This window comes from Delphinapterus leucas, chromosome 19, assembly GCF_059928025.1.
Source record: "Delphinapterus leucas isolate spDelLeu-1000000601 "Yukka" chromosome 19, BTC_Dleu_Yukka2, whole genome shotgun sequence".
Taxonomy (NCBI): domain Eukaryota; kingdom Metazoa; phylum Chordata; class Mammalia; order Artiodactyla; family Monodontidae; genus Delphinapterus; species Delphinapterus leucas.
The window spans coordinates 12,998,330-13,024,509 of record NC_143147.1 but is presented as its reverse complement, the minus strand read 5'-3'; the positions used below and the strand labels follow the sequence as shown (position 1 = coordinate 13,024,509).

General features: G+C 40.4%; 1 protein-coding gene and 1 pseudogene across 1 annotated transcript; both read right to left on the bottom strand.

The window, feature by feature from the left end:
• Nucleotides 1-14,357: 14,357 nt before the first annotated feature.
• On the bottom strand, nucleotides 14,358-17,181 carry LOC149744744 (myosin heavy chain, skeletal muscle pseudogene; annotated as a pseudogene).
• A 1,673-nt stretch (nucleotides 17,182-18,854) lies between these two features.
• On the bottom strand, nucleotides 18,855-20,411 carry LOC111185832 (myosin heavy chain, skeletal muscle-like). Its single transcript, XM_089900139.1, has 3 exons — nucleotides 20,365-20,411; nucleotides 20,023-20,113; nucleotides 18,855-19,967 (listed from the first exon to the last, which is right to left on the bottom strand). The coding sequence occupies exons 1-3, from the start codon at nucleotides 20,409-20,411 to the stop codon at nucleotides 19,530-19,532; spliced, it is 576 nt and encodes a 191-aa protein (XP_089756265.1). The 3' UTR covers nucleotides 18,855-19,529.
• Nucleotides 20,412-26,180: the final 5,769 nt, after the last annotated feature.

The window sequence follows — 26,180 nt, the reverse complement described above, 5'->3', positions numbered from 1 at the left end:
AAAAAAATTTTTTTTTTACATCTTTATTGGAGTATAATTGCTTTACAGTGGTGTGTTAGTTTCTGCTTTATAACAAAGTGAATCAGTTATACATATACATATGTTCCCATATCTCTTCCCTCTTGCATCTCCCTCCCTCCCATCCTCCCTATCCCACCCCTCTAGGTGGTCACAAAGCACCGAGCTGATCTCCCTGTGCTGTGCGGCTGCTTCCCACTAGCTATCTATTTTACGTTTGGTAGTGTATATATGTCCATGCCACTCTTTCAGTTTGTCACAGCTTACCCTTCCCCCTCCCCGTATCCTCAAGTCCATTCTCTAGTAGTCCATGCTTTATTCCTGTCTTACCCCTAGGTTCTTCATGACATTTTTTTTCTTAAATTCCATATATATGTGTTAGCATATGGTATTTGCCTTTCTCTTTCTGACTTACTTCACTCTGTATGACAGACTCTAGGTCCATCCACCTCATTACAAATAGCTCAATTTCGTTTCTTTTTATGGCTGAGTAATATTCCATGGTATATATGTGCCACATCTTCTTTATCCATTCATCCGATGATGGTCACTTAGGTTGTTTCCATCTCTTGGCTATTGTAAATAGAGCTGCAATGAACATCTTGGTACATGACTCTTTTTGAATTATGGTTTTCTCAGGGTATATGCCCAGGAGTGGGATTGCTGGGTCATATGGTAGTTCTATTTTTAGTTTTTTAAGGAACCTCCATACTGTTCTCCATAGTGGCTGTACCAATTCACATTCCCACCAGCAGTGCAAGAGTGTTCCCTTTTATGCACACACTCTCCAGCATTTATTGTTTCTAGATTTTTTGATGATGGCCATTCTGACTGGTGTGAGATGATATCTCATTGTAGTTTTGATTTGCATTTCTCTAATGATTAATGATGTTGAGCATTCTTTGATGTGTTTGTTGACAGTCTGCATATCTTCTTTGGAGAAATGTCTCTTTAGGTCTTCTGCCCATTTTTGGATTGGGTTGTTTGTTTTTTTGTTATTGAGCTGCTTGTAAATTTTGGAGATTAATCCTTTGTCAGTTACTTCTTTTGCAAATATCTTCTCTCATTCTGAGGGTTGTCTTTTGGTCTTGTTTCTGGTTTCCTTTGCTGTGCAAAAGCTTTGAAGTTTCATTAGGTCCGATCTGTTTATTTTTGTTTTTATTTCCATTTCTCTAGGAGGTGGGTCAAAAAGTATCTTGCTGTGATTTATGTCACAGAGTGTTCTGCCTATGTTTTCCTCTAAAAGTTGGATAGTTTCTGGCCTTACATTTAGGTCTTTAATCCATTTTGAGCTTATTTTTGTGTATGGTGTTAGGGAGTGATCTAATCTCATACTTTTACATGTACCTGTCCAGTTTTCCCAGCACCATTTATTGAAGAGGCTGTCCTTTCTCCACTGTACATTCCTGCCTCCTTTATCAAAGATAAGGTGACCATATGTGTGTGGGTTTATCTCTGGGCTTTCTATCCTGTTCCATTGATCTATCTGTTTTTGTGCCAGTACCATACTGTCTTGATTACTGTAGCTTTGTAGTATAGTCTGAAGTCAGGGAGCCTGATTCCTCCAGCTCCATTTTTCGTTCTCAAGATTGCTTTGGCTATTTGGGGTCTTTTGTGTTTCCATACAATTTGTAACATTTTTTGTTCTAGTTCTGTGAAAAAAGCCAGTGGTAGTTTGATAGGGATTGCATTGAATCTGTAGATTGCTTTGGGTAGTAGAGTCATTTTCACAATGTTGATTCTTCCAATCCAAGAACATGGTATGTCTCTTCATCTATTTGTATCATCTTTAATTTCTTTCATCAGTGTCTTATAATTTTCTGCATACAGGTCTTTTGTCTCCTTAGGTAGGTTTATTCCTAGATATTTTATTCTTTTTGTTGCAATGGTAAATGGGAGTGTTTTTGTGATTTCACTTTCAGATTTTTCATCATTAGTGTATAGGAATGCCAGAGATTTCTGTGCATTAATTTTGTATCCTGCTACTTTACCAAATTCATTGATTAGCTCTAGTAGTTTTCTGGTAGCATCTTTAGGATTCTCTCTGTATAGTATCATGTCATCTGCAAACAGTGACAGCTTTACTTCTTTTCCGATTTGGATTCCTTTTATTTCCTTTTCTTCTCTGATTGCTGTGGCTAAAACTTCCATAACTATGTTGAATAAGAGTGGTGAGAGTGGGCAACCTTGTCTTGTTCCTGATCTTAGTGGAAATGCTTTCAGTTTTTCACCATTGAGGACGTTGTTGGCTGTGGGTTTGTCATATATGGCCTTTATTATGTTGAGGAGAATTCCCTCTGTGCCTTCTTTCTTCAGGGTTTTTATCATAAATGGGTGTTGAATTTTGTCGAAAGCTTTCTCTGCATCTATTGAGATGATCATATGGTTTTTCTCCTTCAACTTGTCAATATGGTGTATCACGTTGATTGATTTGCGTATATTGAAGAATCCTTGCATTCCTGGAATAAACCCCACTTGATCATGGTGTATGATCCTTTTAATGTGCTGTTGGATTCTGTTTGCTAGTATTTTGTTGAGGATTTTTGCATCTATGTTCATCAGCGATATTGGCCTGTGGTTTTCTTTCTTTGTGGCATCCTTGTCTGGTTTTGGTATCAGGGTGATGGTGGCCTCGTAGAATGAGTTTGGGAGTGTTCCTCCCTCTGCTATATTTTGGAAGAGTTTGAGAAGGGTAGGTGTTAGCTCTTCTCTAAATGTTTGATAGAATTCGCCTGTGAAGCCATCTGGTCCTGGGCTTTTGTTTGTTGGAAGATTTTTAATCACAGTTTCAGTTTCAGTGCTTGTGATTGGTCTGTTCATATTTTATATTTCTTCCTGATTCAGTCTTGGCACGTTGTGCATTTTTTTTTCTTTTTCTTTTGTTTATTTTGTTTGTTTTTTTTGTTTGTTTAGTCCACCCCCAAGCCAAGTTATCTCCATTTTTTTTTTTTTTTTTTTTTTTTGCGGTATGCAGGCCTCTCACTGTTGTGGCCTCTCCCGTTGCGGAGCACAGGCTCCGGACGCGCAGGCTTAGCGGCCATGGCTCACGGGCCCAGCCACTCCGCGGCAATTGGGATTCTCTCAGACCGGGGCACGGACCCGTGTCCTCTGCATCGGCAGGCGGACTCTCAACCACTGCGCCACCAGGGAAGCCCCTCATATATCTTTTTAAATTAATGTTTTCATAATCTCTGGATAAATACCCAGAAGTGGGATAGCTGGATCATATGGTAGTTCTATTCTTAACTTTTTGAGCAATCTCCGTACTGTTTTCCGTAGTGGCTACACTAATTTATATTCCCATCAGCAGTGCATGAGGGTTCCCTTTTCTTTACATCTTCACCAACACTTGTTACTTCTTACCTTTTTGATAATAGCCGTTCTAACAGGCTTAAGGTGATGTTTCACTGTCATTTTGATTTGCATTTCCCTGATAATTAGTGATGTTGAAAATCTTTTCATGTGCCTGTTGGCCATCTGCATATCATCTGTGGAAAAAATGTCTAGTGAAGTCCTCTGCCTATTTTTTAATCAGGTTGTTTATTTTTTGGTTGTTGAGTTGTATGAATTCTTTATGTATTTTGGATATTAACCCATTAATGGACATATGATTTGCACATATCTTCTTTCATTTGGTAGGTTGTCTTTTTCTCTCTCCTCTCTTTTTGGTACTCCCATTACACATATACTGGTGTGTTTAATGGTTTTTCATGTTTCTCTGATTTTTTTTTCCATTTTTTTCTCCTCTGTTCTTTGGTTTGTATAGTCTCTATCACTCTGCCTTCAAGCTTGCTTATTCTTTCTTTCTGTTCAAATATACTGTTAAGCCCCTCTAATGAATTTTTTTTTTTTTTTTTTGCAGTACGCGGGCCTCTCACTGTTGTGGCCTCTCCTGTTGCGGAGCACAGGCTCCAGACGCGCAGGCTCAGAGGCCATGGCTCACAGGGCTAGCTGCTCCGCAGCATGTGGGATCTTCCCAGACCAGGGCACGAACCTGTGTCCCCTGCATTGGCAGGTGGACTCTCAACCACTGCCCCACCAGGGAAGCCCCCCTCTAATGAATTTTTATTTGTTATTGTGCTTTTCAATTCCAGAATTCCATTTGGTTCCTTTAAAATAATTTCTTTCTTTAAAAAATATATATTTATTTATTTATATTTTGACTGCACTGGGTTTTTCTTTTTATTTATTTTATTTATTTATTTTTGGTTGCATTGGATCTTTGTTGCTGTGCGTGGGCTTTCTCTAGTTGCAGTCAGCGGGGGCTACTCTTTGTTGCGATGCACGGGCTTCTCACTGCGGTGGCTTCTCTTGTTGCAGAGCTCGGACTCTAGGTGCCCGGGCTTAAGGAGTTGTGGCTTGCCAGTTCTGGAGCACAGGCTCAGTAGTTGTGGCGCATGGGCTTAGTTGCTCCATGGCATGTGGGATCTTCCCAGACCAGGGCTTAAACCCATGTCCCCTGCATTGGCAGGCGGATTCTTAACCACTGCGCCACGGGGAAGCCCCTGCACTGGGTTTTAGTTGTGGCATGCAAGCTTCTTAGTTGCAGCAAGGGAATCTTAGTTGCGGCGTGCATATGGGACCTAGTTCCCAGACCAGGGATCGAACCTGGGCCCCCTGCATTGAGAACGTGGAGTCTTATCCACTGGACCATCAGGGAAGTCCCAATAATTTCTGTTTATCGATAGTTTCTATTTGATGTGAAATTGTCATCATGCCTTCCTTTACTTCCTTTTATCATGATTTATTTTATCTCTGTGAACATATTTATAATTGCTATTTTGATGTCTTTTCTCTTAAATCCAACATCTGGTTACTGTCACAGGCAGCTCGTGTCGCCTTCTTTTTTCAGTGTACAGGTCATAATTGTTTCTTTGTATGCCTCATGATTTTTTGTTGGAAACTAGACATCTTAGATAATATGTTGTAGCAACTCTGGGCACTGCCACCATTCTCAGGGCTTGTTAGTTTTATTTGCTTATTTATTTTTTTTAACTGGATGACGTATTTTAATGAAGTTTATTTCCTACCGATAGGCTTAAACCTCTGACGTTACTCCCCTTAGAAGTGCATTTTTGGTATGCCTACAGTCACCTTAGGATGGCAGTGGTTTTGATAAAGCTCTTTTTCTGTCTTTTCCTGACCACATCTGGCTGTTAAACTCCACTAATTTCTGGCTGATTACTTTATTGTTTTTAATAATGCCCTTGGGCATAGATTGTTCTACAGATTAATCCAATAAAATTCTGGCTCCTTTAAAAAAATAGTTTCTGAGGTCAGTGTTTGATATTTGTTCTTACACCTGTAGGATTCCTCCTAACTAGTATTCCATAGTGTCTCCTGAATGCTAGCTGGCCTACAGGTCAACCTGTATCATGCATCTTTCCCAATTTCCTTTCACAACTTCTGCTGTCCTTGAGAGTGAAGTTAGGCTTGAACTTCTCTGCCCTCTTTTGCAAATGAAATCAGTTCCTTTGGGCAAATATTAGGAGCTCTCTGTTTTATGACCTGCTTCTCCCCTCAGGCAAAGTCTCTGAGCCAAGGCTTTGGAGCTGGTGGTAGGCACAACTGTTAACTTCTCTCCTAGTGACACTCCTACTCTAGGAGCTGAGCACTTGCTGGTGCCTGAGGTCCTCTTGGCTTATCCCTCTTGGAGTGGAACCAGCACCTTAGAAAGCAGATGTAGGTTTAATCAGGGCCTCAGTGCTCTAAGCACACTGAATCCGTGAAAGAGCCTTTATTCCATGAGGGATGGCTGGGAAGGAGAGAGCCCCCACCTCATGACTGCACTTTCCAAGGAGTTAGCCTCAGAAACATGTAGCTGGAGGGAGAATGAGAAATACTGATGTCTTGTCCTTCCTGGGAAGAAAGTGCTCTGTCTGGGAGCAGCCTGTGTTCTTCTTGGCTTTAGTAATTGGGAGTGGAGTCCCTGTTTCTCTGAGCTGGGAGGGTGGAAGAGAGGAAGTGATCTTGATTCAGATATTGCAGACCCTTAGGGATCCCTGGTGGTCCAGTGGTTAAGACTCCACACCTCCAATGCAGGGGTCGGGGAACTAAGATCCCACATGCTGCGTGGCAAAAGAAAAAAAAAAGTCACAGACCCTTACCTTTCTTACAGAATTTTTATAGATTTTCTTGATAGACATTTCTTCATTTGCTGTTTTCCCTTAGGACCATTTCCGAAGGCTTTCAATATTGTTGTTTTTAAAGTAATTTTCACCAGTTTCACTGGGCAAAGGGTAAGTGGGACTCCTCAGGCTGTCTTGCCAGAAATTGGCCCTTCCTGTAGTATTGGTGTGTGTGTGTGTGAGTGTAGGTGTGTATTTCTTTGCGTGTCATTTTTGTAGTTGCTTTAGCTATGTATATAGAAAACTTACCATTGTCTTTTGTTGTCATGTTATCAGTTCAAGTGAAATATAGAAACTTTACCTCCCTATAAGTCCCTTTACTCTCCCCTATTTATTGATACAATTGTCTTAAATATTTCCTCTCACATGCATTTATAGCCACATCAGACAGTGGTATATTTTTGCTTCAATCATTAAACATAACTTAGAGAACTTAAGAAGAGAAAGCCTGTTGTATCTACTACTATTTTTGATTCCTGTGTTCTTTCCTTTTTGATGTTCCAGGGTTTCTTCCTTTATTGTTTCCTTTCTATTTAGAGGACTTTCTTTAGCCATTCTTTTAGGGTAGGTATGCTGATGACAATTTTCTTAGTTTTCACTCTTCCGAGAATGCCTTGATTTTCCTTTCATTCCTGAAGCATATTTTTTTTCCTGGGCACAAAATTCTGGGTTGACAGTTCTTTTCTTTTAGCACCTGAAAAATATCCTATCACTTCTTGCTGGCCTCCCCGGTTTCTGGTGAGAAATTCTTGATTATTTGAATAAATGGTACCTCTGGCTGCTTCCAGGGTATTTTTCTTTGCTTTTAGTATTCAGAAGTTTATGATATGTCTTGCTGTGGATTCTCTGAGTTTATCCTATTTGGATAAACTCCTTATTAAATCTGTAGGTCATGTCTCTTGCCACATTTAGAACTTTTCAGCCATTATTTCTTTGAGTACTTTTTCACTCTCTTCCTTCTCTTTATCTAGGACTCTGATAACATGAATGTTATATTTTTTTGTTATGGAGCCACAGAGCCCTTAGGGTCTGTACATTTTTCCTTTCCATTTTCTTTCAGTTCTTTAGATTGGGTTATTTCTGCTCTATATTCCAGTTCACTGATTCTTTCCTCTGTCCCCTCCACTTTTCCATTGAGCCCATTTATTGAGTTTTAAAAATTTGTTATTGTTATTTATTTTTCATTTCTAAAATTTCCATTTGTTATTTTTAGATCTTCTGTTTCTTTGCTGAGACTTTATATTTTTACATTTGTTTTAAGCAGGTTCATAATTGCTCCTTGAAGCATTTTTATTGTAGATGCTTTAAAATCTTTGTCAGATAATTCTGATATCTCTATCATCTTGATTTTGGCTTTTTTCATTCATTTATCCTTTTTCATTCAGTGCGAGGTCTTCTTGAATGGTGAGTGATCTTCAACTGAAGACTGGACATTTTTGTATTATGTTCTGAGATTTTGGATCCTATTTAAACCTTTTATCTGGTTTCCTGTGACATTGTTCTGTCAAGGTAAGGGGGGTGGTGGCACTTCAGTACTTCCAGGTACAAGTCCAGGTTTCCTTCTGTTGACACCTGAGAGGGAAGTCTCCTTATTATTCCTGAGTGGGGATGGGTGGCTCCCATGTGTTCTCCTCTGACACCACAGTTGGGAGGTGGTGGCCTCATCACCACTGGGCAGTGGTGAAAACGCTGACTTTCTACTAGGCCTCCTCTGACAGTGAGAAGGACAAGAGGTGCCTTGTTGTTGCCTGGTGGTTGAGAGTCAGGGATCCCCGTGTCATTTTTTTTTTTTTTTTGAAAAATATTTGGTAGCATGGATACATGTTCACAACACAATCTTAACTGAAAAACACAGCATATAACATTCTTTATTTATTTTCTTTTTTCTTCCTACTATAATGCCTGCTCACTGTAGTAAGCCACATCACATGTTGTAGTAAGTCAGTATCACCCCATGACCCAATTAATATAGTCAGTGTTAACAATTTGGTCAGTTTCCTTCACACCTTACTTCATGCTTATATAAACATATACACAATTATATACATATATACAATATGTTTTTAATTTTATTAATCTATTTATAGATTTTAAAAGTACTGGGTGGAATCCAGTACTGTATGGAATCCAGTACTTTTAAAATCTATAAGTAACTTGGATGGAATCCAAGTTATTTCTGAGAAATTGGATTAGGAAATATTTTTTTATTTTTCTGTATTTTCCAAATTATATAGAACATTAAAAAAACACTGAGTGAAGCCATACCTGAGTTAACCAGGTATTTTTTGTTTTGTTTTGTTTATTTTTAACATCTTTATTAGAGTATAATTGCTTTACAATGGTGTGTCCGTTTCTGCTTTATAACAAAGTGAATCAGCTATACATATACATATATCCCCACATCTCTTCCCTCTTGCATCTCCCTCCCTCCCACCCTCCCTACCCCACCCCTCTAGGTGGTCACAAAGCACCGAGCTGATCTCCCTGTGCTATGTGGCTGCTTCCCACTAGCTATCTGTTTTACGTTTGGTAGTGTATATATGTCCATGCCACTCTCTCACTTTGTCCCAGCTTATTATCCTTCCCTCTCCCTGTATCCTCAAGTCCATTCTCTAGTAGGTCTGCGTCTTTATTCCTGTCTTGCCCGTAGGTTCTTCTGACCATTTTCTTTTTTTCTTTTAGATTCCATATATATGTGTTAGCACACGGTATTTGTTTTCCTCTTCCCCATGTCATCTTTACTGGCACCATTTGTGGGGTCCCATTACTGGCTAGCAAGCACGAAAGTCTCATCTTCCTTGAATGCTGTGAAACTGTCTAACTCCCTCAGTGCTCTTCTGGGCCTTTCTTTATACCACTGTTGGAACCCTGCTTTCATTCTGCGTTCTTATTAATTTCTGTCATTGTCATCTCTAATGTGGGGCTATAGTACATCATATGTAATTCCTTTGTGAAATACTTGGTCATGATATAGAGCTGTGGTTTTCAGAATGTAGTCCCTGGACCAGCAGCATCAGCATCACCTGGAACTTGTTAGAAATGCAAATTCTTGGCCCCAACATGGACCTACTGAATTAGGAACTCTGGAAGTGGGACCCCAAAATCTGTGTTTTACCAAGTCCTCCAGATGATTCTGATGCATGCTACATTTGAACACCACTGATGTGGAGGTTCGCATAATCCCTTGGCTCATGAGGAAGGATGCTGGAAGTCTTAATGCTCAGAGTCACCCCTCAGCAAAATTGTTAATAAATGGCCTTTGTGGACACATTTTCTTATCTCCCCCTTGCCCTCCCTCAGGGTTGCCTTCCTTCAGGCACATCTCAAGAGACCTCTTTCTTTTAGATACTTTCTTAGTTGAATAGCCAATAACTCTAGCTAGGGTATTAGCTGAAATTAGTATATTTTCAATTTAATAAGAGATTAAAGTGAACATCCTCCAAGATGCCAAGTATTCAGTCTCCAATAGGAAGCTATTTAGATATAAGATTGATAGACAGGGAGGTAATGTTTTGGAGTAGTGTTTGGAGGTAATGTTTTGAGATTTCTTCTGTTCTTGGTATCTTTTGGTTATGTGAACAGTTATGAATTGAGTCGAGGGAAGAAGATTCATGGTATTTCCAAGTATCAGTATGTCAGTGGTCCCAGATTTTGCTTTCAGTGACCATGGCCTTTAAGGCCTCAGAACATAGAGTGGTAAAGAAACTGGCCTTAGTATAAATTCTTAGGAGATTTTATTAGTTTAATGATACCTGGCTGGATACCAAAAGCACTAGGGCATGGTTGTCTCTGCCTAGTTCCCTATGTGTATATTTTAAATAGGTTCATCAATAAGTTAGGGAAAATGTCCCTTGCCCTTTGTAACTTTTCAGTCTTCTCGCAGTCTCAATTTCTTTCCAATACAGTTAGTCTAAGTGCTACTTATCAGGGAGGAATCACTTAAACTACCTCTATTTTTCCTGATTTAAAGTTGGTTTTGGAGACAGCCTCCTGCTCTCTCCTTGCTTGTATCCTGTTTAGATTCTCTTATCCAGTATCAATAGTTTAGAAACAGTTCCCAAATCTCAATGATCCCTCATATTAATTAAAGAAAATACAAAGAGTGTTATAAGTATTTATAGATGATCATGTGTGGTTTTCTTGTAAGATATAAGGAAATAGGTCTATGAATCACTTAATCTGTGAGGAAGATGAAGAAGAATATTAACTAGCATAGTTGTGACTCCAAATCCTTGCTGCTTTAATCAGGGACCCCAGAGTAATTGACCCCTAGATAATGAAATCCACTCTCAACTCTCTACATAAGCAATTATTTAAATAGTTAGGAGACAGAATAATAAAGCAGTTGCCCATTGCTTTTGAGGTCAATAGGTTAACTCTACAGAGTTTAATTAAAATTTGATAATAAATGCCTACTCTAGGCAGGATATTTCATTAGTCTTCACTGTGGCCTAGGTAAAATATTCCTTATAATTATTTTCTACCCCTTTTAAATTCTCTTCTCATGAAGCAGGCTTCTTACTGCTAGTTGGGATTCTCACACCGGGGAAAGAGATTCCCCAAAGCAGCCCCCTCATTAGAAAGGGACATCCACCACTGTAAAAGAATAAGTTGGTATTCAACTATCTTATTTTTAAAATGTCTACACAATGAAGCCAAATTGTAAGCTTTAAACAAGTATCACTGCTCCCCATCCCCCACTTTGGCAATAGCTATGATAAAATTTCAGTCACATTCTTTCTGATATTAAGAAATTTTTTTTCTGGTTCCTGCTTAAAATATGTATGGTACTGAGAAAATTCAGGTTCCTTGGTAAGCAGAATTGTATGTAGAAATTAGGTCAACAGGAAGATTTATCTAAAAAGTTCTGTCCTTTTTCTTGGAGAGGTATGTGGTTCAGAGGAAAAAAAATTCCCCCCAGATGGAAATAAAAATCTATAACCACAAAGTAGCTGGGAATGCTGTCAAACTGTCTAACCTCCCCAGTGCTCTCCTGGGCCTTTCTTTATACCAGTGTTGGAACCATGCTTTCATTCTGCGTTCTTGTTCATTTCTGTCACTGTCATCTCTGGTGTATCTCATTTTAAAAGCCTCCATAGTATTTCTAGGCCCTGGTCTTTCCTATCCTCCTTCATCCTCCACACTACTGCCAGAATTGCGTCACCTCTCCTTCTTGTGAAATTTGACCGGTTAGATACGTGTCCTAATTCCTTAGCCCTGCATGTGAGGCTGAACCCCTCGTAGTCAGGTCTCAGCTTCTATCTCTGGCCTTCTCGGATGCCCTTTGTTCATGGAGCCTCTGCTTCAACTACTCTGAAATCTCATGCTTGTTTTCTCTTCTTAGAATGACCATCTCCTTTTCTCTTTCACATGATAACTATTTACTCATATTTTAGGAGCTAATTCCATCTCCCTTGAGAAACCTTTCTGGATTCCCCAGGTTCACATCTCACGCTATGTTATTACCACACTTTGTTTTCATGCTTCTCTCAGAGTACGCATATTGTACCAGCATCTGTTTGAGTTGCTATCACTTGCTGGCTTGAGCTCTTCAAAAGCAGGGATGGTTGTCATATCCTTGGTACCAGTTTCTGTACAGACACATTCTTGATACTCAATAAAATTGGTTGAATGGAATTGAGTACCCATTAACTACCTTTGCATCCTCTTAGAGCACTTCATTTCATTTGCCTTCTATTAAAGTTGGTTCCCTGACCACATTCGTTTTTTGTCATTGCCTCTGACTGCACACAGTAGGAGCATAACAAATGTTGAATAAATGAATTAGTTCTAATAGCACTATTGAGCTTGTAATTAAGAGACACATGTATTTTTAGATTGCAAAATTCTCTGCAGATTTATTTCCTTGACATTACAATGACATATGACAGTGACAAAGAACTTCACATTTTGTGCATTCCTTTGGTCACCTTTCAGCATTTGAATGAATTACTCTTCACTTATGACTTTTATGTGAACCTCCCGGCTCTTCACCCGCCGCTTGTTGACCTGCGACTCGGCAGTGTCAGCCCTTTCCTCGGCCTCTTCCAGCTTGTGCTGGATCTTGTGGAATTTGGCGAGGTTGACATTGGCTTGTTCCTCCTGAGAAAAGAAATGCATTTGAGAGAACAAAAAAATTTGACATTTTCTGATTCTTACTGCCTTTGTTACTAAGAGCAGCTACAGGATTTGCTTCATGAGTGAGAAAGCAAAAGGTTCTGTTCTTTGGTGATGTACCTATTTGGGGTAGGGCATCCCACATATTCACCTCTGTGTTGGTGGGCTTACAACCCCCTGTTCATTCTCTCTCACTTGACTCTCTTCCTGACAAACTTAAGATGCTACAGTGACAACAGGGATATCAAAGTAGCAGGAATTTGAATCAGCCTTGTTTCTGTGGAACAGACTTTAAAAAGTAGGCACTGTGGTAGTATTGGGTGTGGAGAACCTTAAGGAAGGTTTTAGAATTAACTGGATGAGAAAGATAACTGCAGCCAAATGGAAAAGAAATGTTCTGAGGTCGATTCATCATGAACTTAAATAAGGCTTAGATTCAGAGTGCTCATTTGCACAGCCCCTATGGGTGCTGGGAATTGCTGGGAGTAGAGTGTTCTAGTTAGGGAGGGAGGTGGGTTGTAATCAAGAAGCATCTCTACACTGCTTTGTCTGGAAAACTGCTAGAGGTCTCAGAAGAAATGAACCTGAATCTCTAAGGATCCAATAATTAGTGGTAAGATTTTTTTCATTCTAAATAAATACTCATTTTCAAACCTAATCTTGTGTTCCCAATTTTGTGTTCTTTGCCTTAATGAAAGCCTCTTAAATTCTATGAGCTTTAGTCTCCACAAATCCTGGCCCTGCTCCTGAACCTTTCTCTTTCACTGGGGAGGTACTTACAGCCTCTTCAGCTTGTCTCTTATAAGCTTTAACTTTGGTTTGTAATTTGTTCACCAAGTCCTGTAGCCTGAGGACATTCTTGCGGTCCTCCTCAGTCTGGAATGAAAGAGGTAGAAAATAGTGTCATTGTTTGAAAACAACTCATTTTTATTTTCTTGAAAGCAGTAGGCTTGAATTATATGGTAAGGCTGGTCACCTAGTAAGTAAGTTCCTTCACTCTTCTCTCATGTTTCCGAAGACCCTTGACAGCCTCAACATTGCGCTTCTGTTCATTTTCAACCTCATTTTCAAGCTCCCTCACCTGGAAGAGGACAAAGGTGTTTAGCCACTTGGCTATAACTAGCAGCATGAACAGGCTGGGAATTGAACAGGCTGGGAGACCCACCCTGGCCTCCAGCTTCTGGATCTACTTCTTCCCACCCTTCAGGGCCAGCTGCTCAGCCTCGTCCAGGCGGTGCTGCAGGTCCTTCACCGTCTGCTCCAGGTTCTTCTTCATCCGCTCCAGGTGGGCGCTAGTGTCCTGCTCCTTCTTCAGCTCCTCGGCCATCATGGCCACCTAATTAGCAGTAAAACAAAACCAGTAGAGAGAGCTGAGACAGCCCATCAAGATTCTAACTTGACCACCCCCGTGTGGCCCTCTGCTCACGTCAGTGATGGCCTTCTTGGCCTTCTCTTCTGCATTGCGAGCTTCTTGGATAATGTCCTCCATCTCTCCCTGGATTTGGGAGATGTCTGTCTCCAGCTTCTTTTTCGTGTTGATCAGGCTGGTGTTCTGGTTAAAATATCAAATTTAGAAATACTGAGTACATGAGAGCAAAATTACAATGTCCAATGTTCTAATGAACCCACAAACTAATTAATTAAGGTAACTAATTAGTATCCCTTCTTGTTCCATAAATTATCTGAGTTGACCATATACTTTTATAAGACAGTCAACTCTGAATGTCACAGTTCATATAAACAAAAATATTGTTAATCCAAAGATATTTTAAACTTTAACCTCCATAAAACATTATGAATACATTTTTAGATAGTACTAAGATTTGAGCAAGAATTTCATTTTCAGTCCACTGTATTTTTTACTTTTATGTTATACTCACCTGGGTGTGCAGGAGCTGGACGCGCTCGCTGGCGTCCAGGAGCTCCTGCTCCGCCATCTTCCTGCTCCTCTCCGTCTGCTCCAGGGTGGCCCGCAGCTCCTCGATCTCGGCCTGCAGCAGGCTGGCTCTGCGCTCCACGATCGCCAGCTGCTCCTTCAGGTCCTCTTGGCCCCGGAGAGCATCATCCAGGTGGAGCTGGGTATCCTGTGGAATGAACGATCATTGAGACACCTTGTTCTCAGGGCTGCAGTCACCGCAACTGCCCTGGGACCATCTCCTGAGCCCATTTACCTTGAGGATGGCTTGGGTGTTCCTGTAGTTCTTCAGGGCCTCAGCAGCCGTGCGGTTGGCGTGGTTCAGCTGGATTTCCATTTCGTTGAGGTCTCCCTCCATCTTCTTCTTGAGCCTGATGGCATCATTCCTGCTCCGGATCTCAGCATCCAGCGTGCTCTGCATGGACTCCACGACTCTAATGTGGTTCCTCTTCAGCTGGTCAATTTCCTCACCCTTTTCAGCAATTTTCCTGTCAACTTCTGACTTGACTTGGTTCAACTCCAGCTGGATGCACAGGATCTTTCCCTCCTCATGTTCAAGAGATGCCTTAATGACAGCAAGGGGTGACATTAGCAGGGAACGGAAGTGCATAGCATTCTAGAGATAGGAATTAGTTCCTACCTTTGTGCTACTATAACGCATCTTTATTCCATTGTTACAGAAATTTCTGCATTGTGGTGTTGTTGGTTTTGTATAATTCTGTCTCCCCAGCTAGCTAATGCCCATGGGGGCAGGGACCTTAACTTATTCATCTTTGCTTTCTCGGTGTCTAGCATTTCTGATGTCCAGTTATGTTAGTTGTATGCATGGTCAATTTTCCATCCTCATATTTATTACCCAGAGTAAAAATTATTTTTCTTTTCTCTTGATTCACCTATTCTTGCATGTATTAGATCTTAATTCCTCTCAAAATGGTTTTAGAGTCTACCTCTGCCTCTTCTAAAGCAGCCTGAATTTCAGACTTTTCTTGTTCTACTTTTTTCTTTTTTTTCTCCAGTTCATTTATATGTTTCCCTCCTTCTGCAGTCTGCTCAATGAGGTCAGAAATCTCCTCTGTTCATGAAAAAAATTTTTTTTTAATTCATTCAGTGAGGGAAAACATTCTTTCAAATCTTTTGTTGAAGAAAAGGTAAAATGTACTCACGTTGCAAATTCTTGTTTTCCCGCTTCAGGGTTTCACGTTGGTCTAAGGATTCCTCATAAGCATTCTTAACCTTGAACAGCTCTGTGCTGAGGGCGCGGGACACCTTCTGGGAAGCTTCAAGTTCAGCATTAGTTTCTTCATACTTCTGTTTCCATTCTGATAGGACCTGAGGGGCAAGGAATGGTCAAGAAATTGAGTGGAGAAAGTTTGATGGGATGAAAACCATTTATTCTGGCAACTTTCAAACAGAGTTGAGATGATCGGGGACTGAAAAATAATTATGAATGAGAAGAGTAGAAAGCACAGGTGTCCCCCTCCTCCCCACCTCCTCATGGAGCTGGAGCTGCTGAGAACAGCCCTCGGATGGTTTGAATAGGCACATGGAAGGTGGGAGGCTCTCCTTAATCACAGGCTGAATGCTGAGACAGAAACTGGTGCAGAACTTACCTTATCGAAGTTCCTTTGCTTTTTGTCCAGGGCTGCACAGGCGGCATTTGTCCTCTCCACATCAATCATGAGGTCCTCGACCTCATTCTGGAGCCGCTGCTTGGTCTTCTCAAGGGAAGCGCATTTGGCATTCACAGCTTCTACGTGTTCCTTGGCATCTTTCAGACGCTGGGCCAGCTTCTTCCTAAAAAGTGAAATAAGGACAATAGAAGTGAATGGTCACTCAGAAACTCTTCTAAGGCATCCACCAAAACATTATAATTCCTATCTGGCTCTACATTATTCACAGAATAAATGACTAGATCTCTCCTGAAACTTTCTCTTGAATGAGAAGGTCCCTTCCTTAAACTTTCTGTTGAATAAGATTCTCCCTCTTACGTTCAGTCTTGAACTTTTGATTGCATTGAATATTTAGACCTTTAACAACAATATGTGTTATTTATTACAGAGCTTAGTGTCTACTTTTTAGTCTTTAACACTGTATTCTTTTTTCCTCTACAAATAACCATGTTTTTACATCTCAGAAGGAGGAGCTGTGCTTTAAAGTCTGATTATTTTTCTCTTACATATCTGTCACCCTGGACCGATTTTTCCATTAATGGCTAAGAGGGAGGAGCAGCACGGGAGAGTACAATTGACTCTTATTTTATCTACACCTGTATGGATAGGATGATGTCAGAAGTTCCCCTTTTAAAAAATAATCATTCAGCTTCCTCTTGCCCTATGTCCTTTTTCCTTCTACCCTCTAAATTAATTTCTTTCCCTAGACAACCTAGAGTATTTGTTTTTCTTGCTTAGGTTTATGTCATGCATGATTTTTCGTAGGTTTTTATTTGGGGAGCAATGGACATTTGCCCATGTGGTATTTAATACCAAGTGCACTTTGATTGTTAACAGAGCTATTTTCATTTTAGGTAATTCTAGAACATACTTGGCCTCCTCCAGCTCCTCTGTGTGTTGGATGGCGTCCGTCTTGTATTTGGTCCTCCACTGGACAACCTCACTGTTGGCCTTGCACATTGACCTCTGCAGCTCAGCCTTGGCTTCCTGCTCTTCCTGATACTGTTCCCGCAGCAGGTCACAGTCGTGGCGGGCTGACTGCAGGGCGTGGGCCAGGGCACTCTTGGCCTGAGAACATAGAGATTGGTGACTTAATTTTATATCTTTAAAGTGATGTTTAGTCCCTAAGCTCCTGTAGGCGACCAGAAGAAAATCTGTAGAAGTAAGCAGAAAACAATCTCAAAAGCAAGGATAATGACAGAAACAACAACAGCTGTAAGTAGGGCTAACCTTTATCTCCTCTTCAAGCTGCCTTTTCAGTTCTGTCTGTTGTGTGAAAGCTTGTTTGCCCCTCAAGAGCTGAGAAACTAATGAGTCCTTTTCATCTAGCTGGCGTGAGTATTCACCTATAAAGATCAAGAGCCAGAAAACTCAACCTTACTTTGGAAATTAAAGCTCTAAATTACAAACTGGAGCGGGGAAAGGGAGCTGGGTCTGAAACATGATGGAGAGTGTGGATTTTAGCAAACCACCAATTTCCACTTCAACCCTGGTGAGGACATCTATGTGAAAATGAGAAGTAGGGAAGACTTTGAGGCAGATTATACACTTCTGAACAACACAAAAGATTTGGGGAGATATTTCAAATTATTTGATCACAGTAGAAATTGGTGAAGAAATATGTGAAAAAAAATGTAAAGCAAACCACCAAAAAACATTCCAGTGTTTTTTGTGTAAGGCAACAGTGTTGTACTAGTTTACCTTTCAATGAAACTTGATTGAAACAGAATTTATTCTTTGGAAAATGGGAGACTTTGAGCAGTTCCCTCTGAAATGATGTTTGAAGGAAAATCCTGGAAGAATTTTTATATTAAGAAACAATCAAGTGTCTTTCCACCCCAAGAACGAGTTGGTTTGTGGATAACTAATCAGTTCTTAAACTAAGTGGCATTTAAATTTGTCTCCCATTCTTTAAGCACCATAATTCAGAAAATACACTATATAGTTGACCCTCAAACAGTTGGGGTTAGGGGTTTCGATCCTCTGCGTGGTTGCAAATCCGCTTATAACTTTACAGTCAGTCCTCTTTTTTCACATCCATGGATTCAACCAACTGTGGATCATCTAGTACTGTGGTATGTTTTTATAGAAAAAAATCACGTGTAAGTGGACCCACACTGTTCAAACCTATGTTGTTCAAGGGTCAACTGTATTATGTTAAAAAGAGAGAAAACACTTTCAGCACCATTTTTGAACGGGTTACCTGTAAGCCTTATCTCTTTAACATTTAATAAGAATCACAGCTTCCATTTTTTTTTTTCGTACCACTAAATTACTAGGAGTAAACATGTAATGAGGAAAAGAAACTACAGGGAGCATTCTGATTATTTGCGAATACAGTTTTTCTTTTTCATAAAGTGTACTTATCAACTGTATAACAATAATAAAAGCTTTACTTGAGCCTTGTTCTAGAAAGAACAATATTTGAATATGAAAGAGTAAAGTGGTTCTCCAACAATTTGATCTACCTATTACGTTAATGGTCCAAATGACCCACAAAACAATTTCCATCTTGTTACCTCTCACTTGGGGAGGAGAACTTTGGTAGCAAGTTGGACAAGTTGATAGGGGGAGAAGTAAATGCAGAGACCCTCCTATTTGGATAATTAAAACTCTGTGTACCTCACTTGAATGCTCCTGGCTGGGTTGTGGTCCTGAATATTTCCCTACTTAACTGTGGTGCTACTGGCAATTGGCAAGACTTCAGGGAAAAGACTGGAGTAAGCGTTCTTGGACAGATCATTTCATCACTACCATAATCTGACATCTTTAAAATGGGGATAACATTACACAGACTAATGAGGGTAAAAAAGTAATTAACTTGTGGAAGCACTTTGAAAAGCAAAAGTAAATACTGTCAGGATACATTTTTTTATTAGATAACTTTTAGATTAGAGTGAAATCTGCTTTAAAGTGTTAAAAAATAAGAGAGCCTGGGTCTCCATTTAAAAGAAAACAAACCCAAAACCAAAAAGACAGAAAGGAAGAAAGTAGTCCACGCTGGTGGTCAATAAGGTGTTCATATGAGCAGCACCTCCCAGGGAGGTCATATGTGAGCTCAAATAACTCAGTGTAGAGTTTTTCAGCAACTGGATAGCCAAGATAAATTTATCATTCAAGGTCAACACTGGTAGATGGCCCACCCGCTTCTGTCTGCAGGCGTGCTCTCTGAGCCGTCAGGTCACTGAGCAGCCGCTCCTGCTCTTCCTCCTTCGTCTTGAGTTCACTCACTTGGTCTTCTAGAGCGCGGCACATCTTTTCAAGGTTTCCCTGCGGCACAGGTACCCATGAAAGATGAGACATTGAATACAGTTAAAAAAAAAAAAAAAAAAAAAGTTACCACTGGATTCTTAAAATATTTTTAAAGTGAATAAATTTACATCAAGTGTGAGTAGAAACTGATGGCACCAGCTCTATGGAACATGCTAGGATTCAGGTATGATGGGTGCATAATCTCCCCAAAGTGCTCATTGTTGGAACTCATTCATTTATCCCAATGATACTTGACACTGACAAAGTAGATTTTGAAATAATCTTAACAAATTATATCCAGCATTTTAAAAAAATGAAATAAAATGGAATATATTAGAATACAAAATTTTAGATCAGTGCTATAAACTGCCTACAAACAATGTTTAACGCCAGAGAACAATGAGGGTCCTTACAGGTTATTAACTCTGCTCATTTGAAGACAGTATTGGGTACCTTGGCTTTGGAAATGGTCTCTGCATTACTGCTAAGGTCGTCGATCTCCATCTTCATCTCACTCTTCTCCTTCTCCAGCTTCTGCTTGACCCTCTGCAGGTTGTCAATCTGCTCCCCCAGCTCGGCCACACTGTCTGCGTGCTTCTTCCTCAGCGTGGCCGCCGTGACCTCATGCTGCAGGGTGGCCTCCTCCAGGTCCCGGCGCAGCTTCAGGAACTCGGCCTCCCGCTTCTTGTTGAGCTCTATCTGGGTGGATGTGACGCCGCCCGCCTCCTCCAGCCGCTCGCTGATCTCCTCCAGCTCCCGAGAGAGGTCCGAGCGCTGCTTCTCTGCTTTGGCGCGGGAGGCCCGCTCTGCCTTGATCTCCTCCTCCAGCTCCTCGATGCGGGCCTGGGAAAAGCTCAACGTTAGCTCCTTTGTGTTAGTATTTTGTCATGTTGAATGAAACTGATGGAAATCATGGACTTACCTGTAACTCCTTGATCTTCTTCTGCAGTTGAATGCCAAGTGTTTGTTCATCTTCAGTTTTGCTCTGCAGGCTGCTCATTTCAAACTCTTTCCTGTTAGGAGAGCAACACATTAGCTCATACTCTGTCCTCTTGCCAGTCGTCTTCTCTATGTGTAACTGAACGTTTTTGTACTGCTGGTGTTGAGGAAGTGCTAAGTGCATGTTTTACAAGTCAGTACTATACCATTTTCATTAAATACAAAAGTTAAAGATGTCATTATTTGTTTTTTTCTGTGTGCTGCGAAGTAATATTTTTGAGATCCAGACAACGAGCAGGTTACAATTGAATTCTCTCATACTCACTTTTGGAGTTTTTCATCAAGTTGGTGCTTATCATTTTCTATATCCATTGTGGATTCTTGGGCCAATTTTAGGTCACCCTCCAGCTTCCTCTTGGCTCAAAGTCCATGCGCAGTTTCTTTTCTTGTTCCAGAGATCCTTCAAGCTAAATGTAAATAATGTTGAGTCATAAGGATTGCTTAGCTTCCCTTTGAAGAAAATAATTTCCTTGATAATCCTAGACTTAAGTCATCCACTTGCTTTTCTAGCTTGGCTTTAGCTTTGTTCAGGGTGTTCACTTTGTCCTCTTCTGCCTGCCTCCAGGGTCTGCTGGTGGGCCTCCTGGAGGGCCTTCTTTTCCCTGGTCAGCTTAGCTATGACTTCGTCCAGGCCTGCCATCTCTTCTGTGAGGTTTTTCACCTAGAAAGGTTAAGGAAGAGATTATCTCTAAAGCAGCTTAGTTAGATGGCAGAGCCTCTATATGCTGTATACAAATATATTTCATACCTTGTTCTCTGTGGCATGTTTCTCCTTCTCAACCTTGGCCAGTGTCAGCTCAAGGTCATCTGTGTCTTTCTTCAGTTGCGAACATTCGTCCTCCAGTTTCCTCTTCTTGGCTGTCAGCTCAGAATTGATCTCTTCCTCATCGTCAGCTCTCTTAGTCACCTCCTTGATCTTTGCCTCGAGCTGGATTTTGGTTTTGATCAGCTGGTCACATCTATCTTCTGCATCAGCCAAGCTAGCTGTTTCCTGAGAAGGGACAGTAGACACTTTAGATCTTGTTCTGTGGACATTTTCAGATTTTATTAAGATTTTGAAACCAAACAAATAAATGGTGCTTTAAAGCTTTTGGTTAATTTTTATTAGCTTTCCATCATTTAGGAAATATTTATTGGGCACTCCACTTATGGCACTGGAGATTTTTAAAAAAGGAATTTGTCATAATTCCTGATGAATTTATAATAAAATTATACTTATTAATGATGGGGTTCAGGATACACTATCCCATAGTATGGTACCTTGGCATAACGAATATCTTAAGCTAAAGGAGTTTGAGGAAAGAGCAGAAATAGGAAACCCACCCTGACCCATTCCCCTCACCCTTCTTCCCTGAAACAGGTCATAAAACTTCCATGTGGAAGGTCCCCTCCCTGTACTGGGAGGAAAGAAGACATTCTTATCACAAGAGGTGGGGAATTTAGGACTGAGAAGGCTGTATAAACAAACCTTGTTAAACTAACCCTTATCTTCCTAGTTATTTCTTCAGCACTTACTACCCCAGTCCAGACCCCTTTGTCTTGTCAATTCTTCACATATTTATCATTTCTTTGTCTAAAGGGTATAAAAGCTCCATGCTCTGGCCACTTCTTTAGGTCTTTATTCTCTTGTGAAGGCTCCCATGTACACATAAAAATTAAATAAAATTTGTTTGTTTTTCTCCTGTCAATCTGTCCTTGTCAGTTTAATTTTCAGACCCAGCCAAGGAACCCTAAGAGGGCCAAGGAAATTTTTTTACTCCCCTGCATGATAACCTGTGTTTAATGTGTTGGTATATAACTTCAGTTAGTTTTCTTTATTTAATATTATTTTCCAGAAAAGTTTAGTATATGGAAAGCAAAGAAAATGGTTGGGTATTTAGCAGAAAAGTGAATTAAAGGGAAGACACATGCTACAGTGACAGAGTGGCTGGAATTAATGGGAGCATGCGGAAGAACTAAGGGGAACGGAACATTTTAGAAGGTGGTGCTAGAGAAGTAGCAAGCGTGTTTCTCAGGAGAAGAAATAGGAGTTGGAATATAAACCCTCTGAGGGCAGGGACTATGTCTCTCGCTCAAGATTGTATCCCTAATGCTTGGAACTTCATGAAATATTTATTAAATGGGTAGTTGATAGAATAATGTTGAAAAGAAGTCATATTATTCTGAGAAGAGTATACTTAGATCAGTTATACTGATTATACTTGGATCATATTATACTGAGAGAAATTAACTTCCATACAGTTGTCTCTTGATTCTTGATGGTGTGATGAACCCCTCCTCAATTTGGAAAACCATTGTCTCCATAAACCACAAGGAAAGTCACAGTGCCAGCCTAGGTATTTATAATTCATTTTTCTTTAATTTTTCTAGTTATGTGTCTAAAACCTGTGCGCCCACTGGAACCAGTGCAGATTCCCTTCTAAATTCAGAGAACTAGAGAGTAGCTTTTAATGTTTCTGTTGTTGATTTCAGTGGTGGCAGCTGAAATTTTCTTGTCATTTGGGTCACAGAAATGGGTTAGATAGTGGTGTTGATCGAATATTTCTTCTCAAGCCTTTGGATATTTCTTGGGACATCAAAACAAGAACATCAGTACTATTTCTCATGCTTTGCCTAATTGACACTATTTATAGAAAGTATTGCCATTATCTTTGTGATGATCTTATTCTTTCAGGTCCTAGAGACTTCCTAAAGATATAGTTGAGAGTGAAATTGCCAGGGGACCATAGATTTTAAAATTCAGAATATGGGTTTCGAGTTGATACATTCTCATCATAAAGTCTCCTCACTCTTCACTGTCAACATCGTTCTTTCTTCACTGCTCTTATTTGCATTTTTCAGCAGGGAGAATTTTAGGGAACAAAGATCACTTTCTTTACTGCCCATATTTTGCTAGGAGAAACAACAGGGGGAAAGGAAAAACGCTTTTATTTTTCCCTTCTCAACAGACAGGAATCCTACCACAGAGCTTTTCCGTAATATTGTATATGAAATTTTATGGAACATTCTGAGGAGTTGTGAATTAAGAAAGATTGATAATCAGTCCCTTAATAAGGTGGAATTTAGACTCTCCCCTAGCAACTGCTGAATTGAAATTTTAGGGTCAGATTGCAAGCAATGGCTTCTGATACTCACAGATTGAACCTGGAGCTGCAGGTCATTTTTCTCTTGCATCAGAGTTACTATTTTCTCTTCAAGTTCTTTCCATTTTGCCTCTGACTTAGCTACCTCTTCTTTGGTCTTCTCAAATCCTTCGTTCATGGTGGCCGTCTCCTTCCCTGTCTCTCCACTCTTGAGGAGGGGCTTGATTTTGAAATATAGCTTCATCCAGGGCCAGTCTTTCACATTCATGAAAACACGAATATTGTACTGGATATAGAAGATGGACTCTCTGTGATAGGAACAGAAATGTTCAAAGTCAGGTATAACAGGAAACAGAATTAAAAGGCCTAGGCTGATGGGGTTTAGTAACATTTCCTGTTTTACCTCCCCTCCACCATCTTCTGGTACTCCACTCTTGCCAAGAACCCTCTGCACCTGGCCTGGGTTCGAGTAATCAGATGGGCCAGCTTGTCATCTCGCATCTCCTCTAGCAGCCCCAGAAGGCCAGCTTTGAAAAAGACCTGTGCATGGGCAGAGTTGCAGATCAGAAACTTTACATAGACTCCAAAGGGACAGGCATAGTGTCTGGTGGGCCTTAGAGACTATTACCTTGGTGTGACCAAATTTATACTGGGTGTGGTCAATGTCTATGGACCCAAGGAGCTTCTCAGAAGCCTTCTTGCTGTCAATGAATTGTCCTTCAGGGATTGCACTTGCATTTAATATCTTGTGTCTGTTTGAGCCAAACAAATAAATCATAGAGCTGTTGTCACCAACAAGAAATCTTCCTGCCTTATTATAGAAACAACTGTTGGGTAGTCTAAACAAGCGATCATATCTATCTCTTTATCTAGTCTTTGTATATTCAAAGGGTGTCAAACTTTTGGTATATCAATACGGAGTCTGTTAAATTCGTTGCTCTTCAATTTTAATAGAAGTTATAAAGGGTAGGATTATTTCATTGAAAAATGAAATAACAGGAACCTTGTAAAATAATTCACAGTGAGAAAGTCTGACCTGTGTTTGAAGTCTGCATACAGGATTCTGCTTGGGAACCCCTTCCCGCAGACGAGGAAGCCCTCCAGCACACCGTTACACCTCAGCTGGTGCAGGACAAGCTCATGCTCCATGGCCCCTAAAAAGAGATACATTTTCCATATAACAGCCTGATGAGAAGTTACACTGGAGCTTGTCTGGATATCAGAAGTGTCTTACCAGGGGCTTGGGTTTCACTGGGGACGATGCACTGTACAAAGTGGGGGTGAGTGCTCCTCAGGCTGGTCATCAGCTTACATTCTCCTGTGGAACCATGTGAATATTTGGTTAAAAATACACTATTTTTGTACATTCATATTTATAGACATAATTATCATGGTCCACGATACTGTTTTAATTTCAATGATTAGTATCCAGATTGAATTTGCAGATATCTCTGGAAATATCTCTATTTTCCCTATCTTTGTGCATTATAAACTCGCTGTTGAAGTGGTTATTCATTCCTGTTGAATTTCCTAGCATATGTTAAAGTTACGGCATTTTAACATATGGAAATACTCTACCCATAATCTTTTGCCTAGATAATATGGTCCAGTTTACAAAAAACTCAAAATCTTCTTCCAGCTCTCCCATTTCTTTCTTTACCCAACTTTCAGTTGTATCTGCTTCTCTAGCACATGCTTATTCCTTATAATTACGTAGCTGTGTCTTCCTGCTGGTTTCATAGAAAGGGGCCTTTTAATGCCTTGTTCTGCGAATTGGCAGAAAACGGACAGCCATCTTGCCAATGTGAGAGGTTTTCCACCCTATGGAAATCCTGATCTTTCAGAATAACTAGAACTTCAGTTATTACAGATAGGATTGTCAAAAGATAAGTAAGTTTTCCTTAAAAAGCTATTTCTTATCACACCTGATTTCTTATTTTCTTCTTTAGATCAGCCTCCAAATTCTACCACTATTTTTCTATCCTCACCTTTCACAGTCCACTCATTTCAGTTTTACGCCAATATACACCTAAGCACCTGCCCCATTTGGACGCTCCCAAAGAAAATCTCATGTTTTGCTTAATCTTCTCCCAGAAGAAGCTTTTAAGTGTCAAATGACCTTATTTCCCAGCCCCAATATTGAATTTTACCGTCTCATACTGACTCTGACCTGGCACCTGTGTCTCCTATATACTGAGCTATCTCTTCCAAGCTACCCCACACCTTCCTGTGAGAGTCAATGCTACCACTACCTGCTGACCTGTCTCCTGGAGCCACATTTAGTTCTAGAATCCTTGCAAGATTGTTTACCCTTCCCCACATAGTAAAGTAAAATTTAACTTCCTGAACCTAATTAGAGAGAGAAAGTGAAGTTTGTACCCTGAAGACAACTGACACGGTCTGGCAAGAAGAACCCTTCTTCTTGCTGCCTGTCTTTGTACCGCCACCCTCTAAGGGGAAGAGAAATCACAAGCACTCATAGTACAGGCTTTCTCTGCCTCAGTTTTATACATGAAGTAAAAGATTAATTCTGTTGATAATTACCTGCTTCAGATGTTTCCTCAGAGAAAAGGAAAGCCAGAATCTTCACTGTGGAATTCTGGTACAGCCCAACCACCATCTCGTTCAGGGGGTCCTTGTTCTTCTCCAGCCAGCCGGCAATGTTGTAGTCCACAGTGCTGACGTAGCACACCAGGGAGAAGTGGGCCTCAGCCCTGCCTTTAACCACCTTGGGCTTCTGGAACTAGACAGACTTTCCAAGATGCTGGTCATACAGCTTGTTCTTGAAGGAGGTGTCTGTGGCCTTGGGGAACATGCACTCCTCTTCCAGGATGGAGAAGATGCCCATCGGCTGGAAGCAGACCACAACACAAAGTTACAATTTTATATAAGCATTTTTCTTTGTCTATAGAATTAAACAAGGTGCAGTGAATAATTTAGTTCTCACAAAACATAGTTTCCAGAACTTGAAACGGACCTTCTCGATGAGCTCCATGCA

What these genes read in the sequence shown, in the direction of transcription:
- LOC111185832 (XM_089900139.1), bottom strand. Translation starts at nt 20,411, where the DNA reads ATGGATATAGAAAATGATAAGCACCAACTTGATGAAAAACTCCAAAA. An exon ending in CTTGATGAAAAACTCCAAAA is followed by an intron (nt 20,114 to 20,364) that starts GTGAGTATGAGA and finishes CTCTCCTAACAG; the next exon opens with GAAAGAGTTTGAAATGAGCA. An exon ending in AGAAGATCAAGGAGTTACAG is followed by an intron (nt 19,968 to 20,022) that starts GTAAGTCCATGA and finishes ACTAACACAAAG; the next exon opens with GAGCTAACGTTGAGCTTTTC.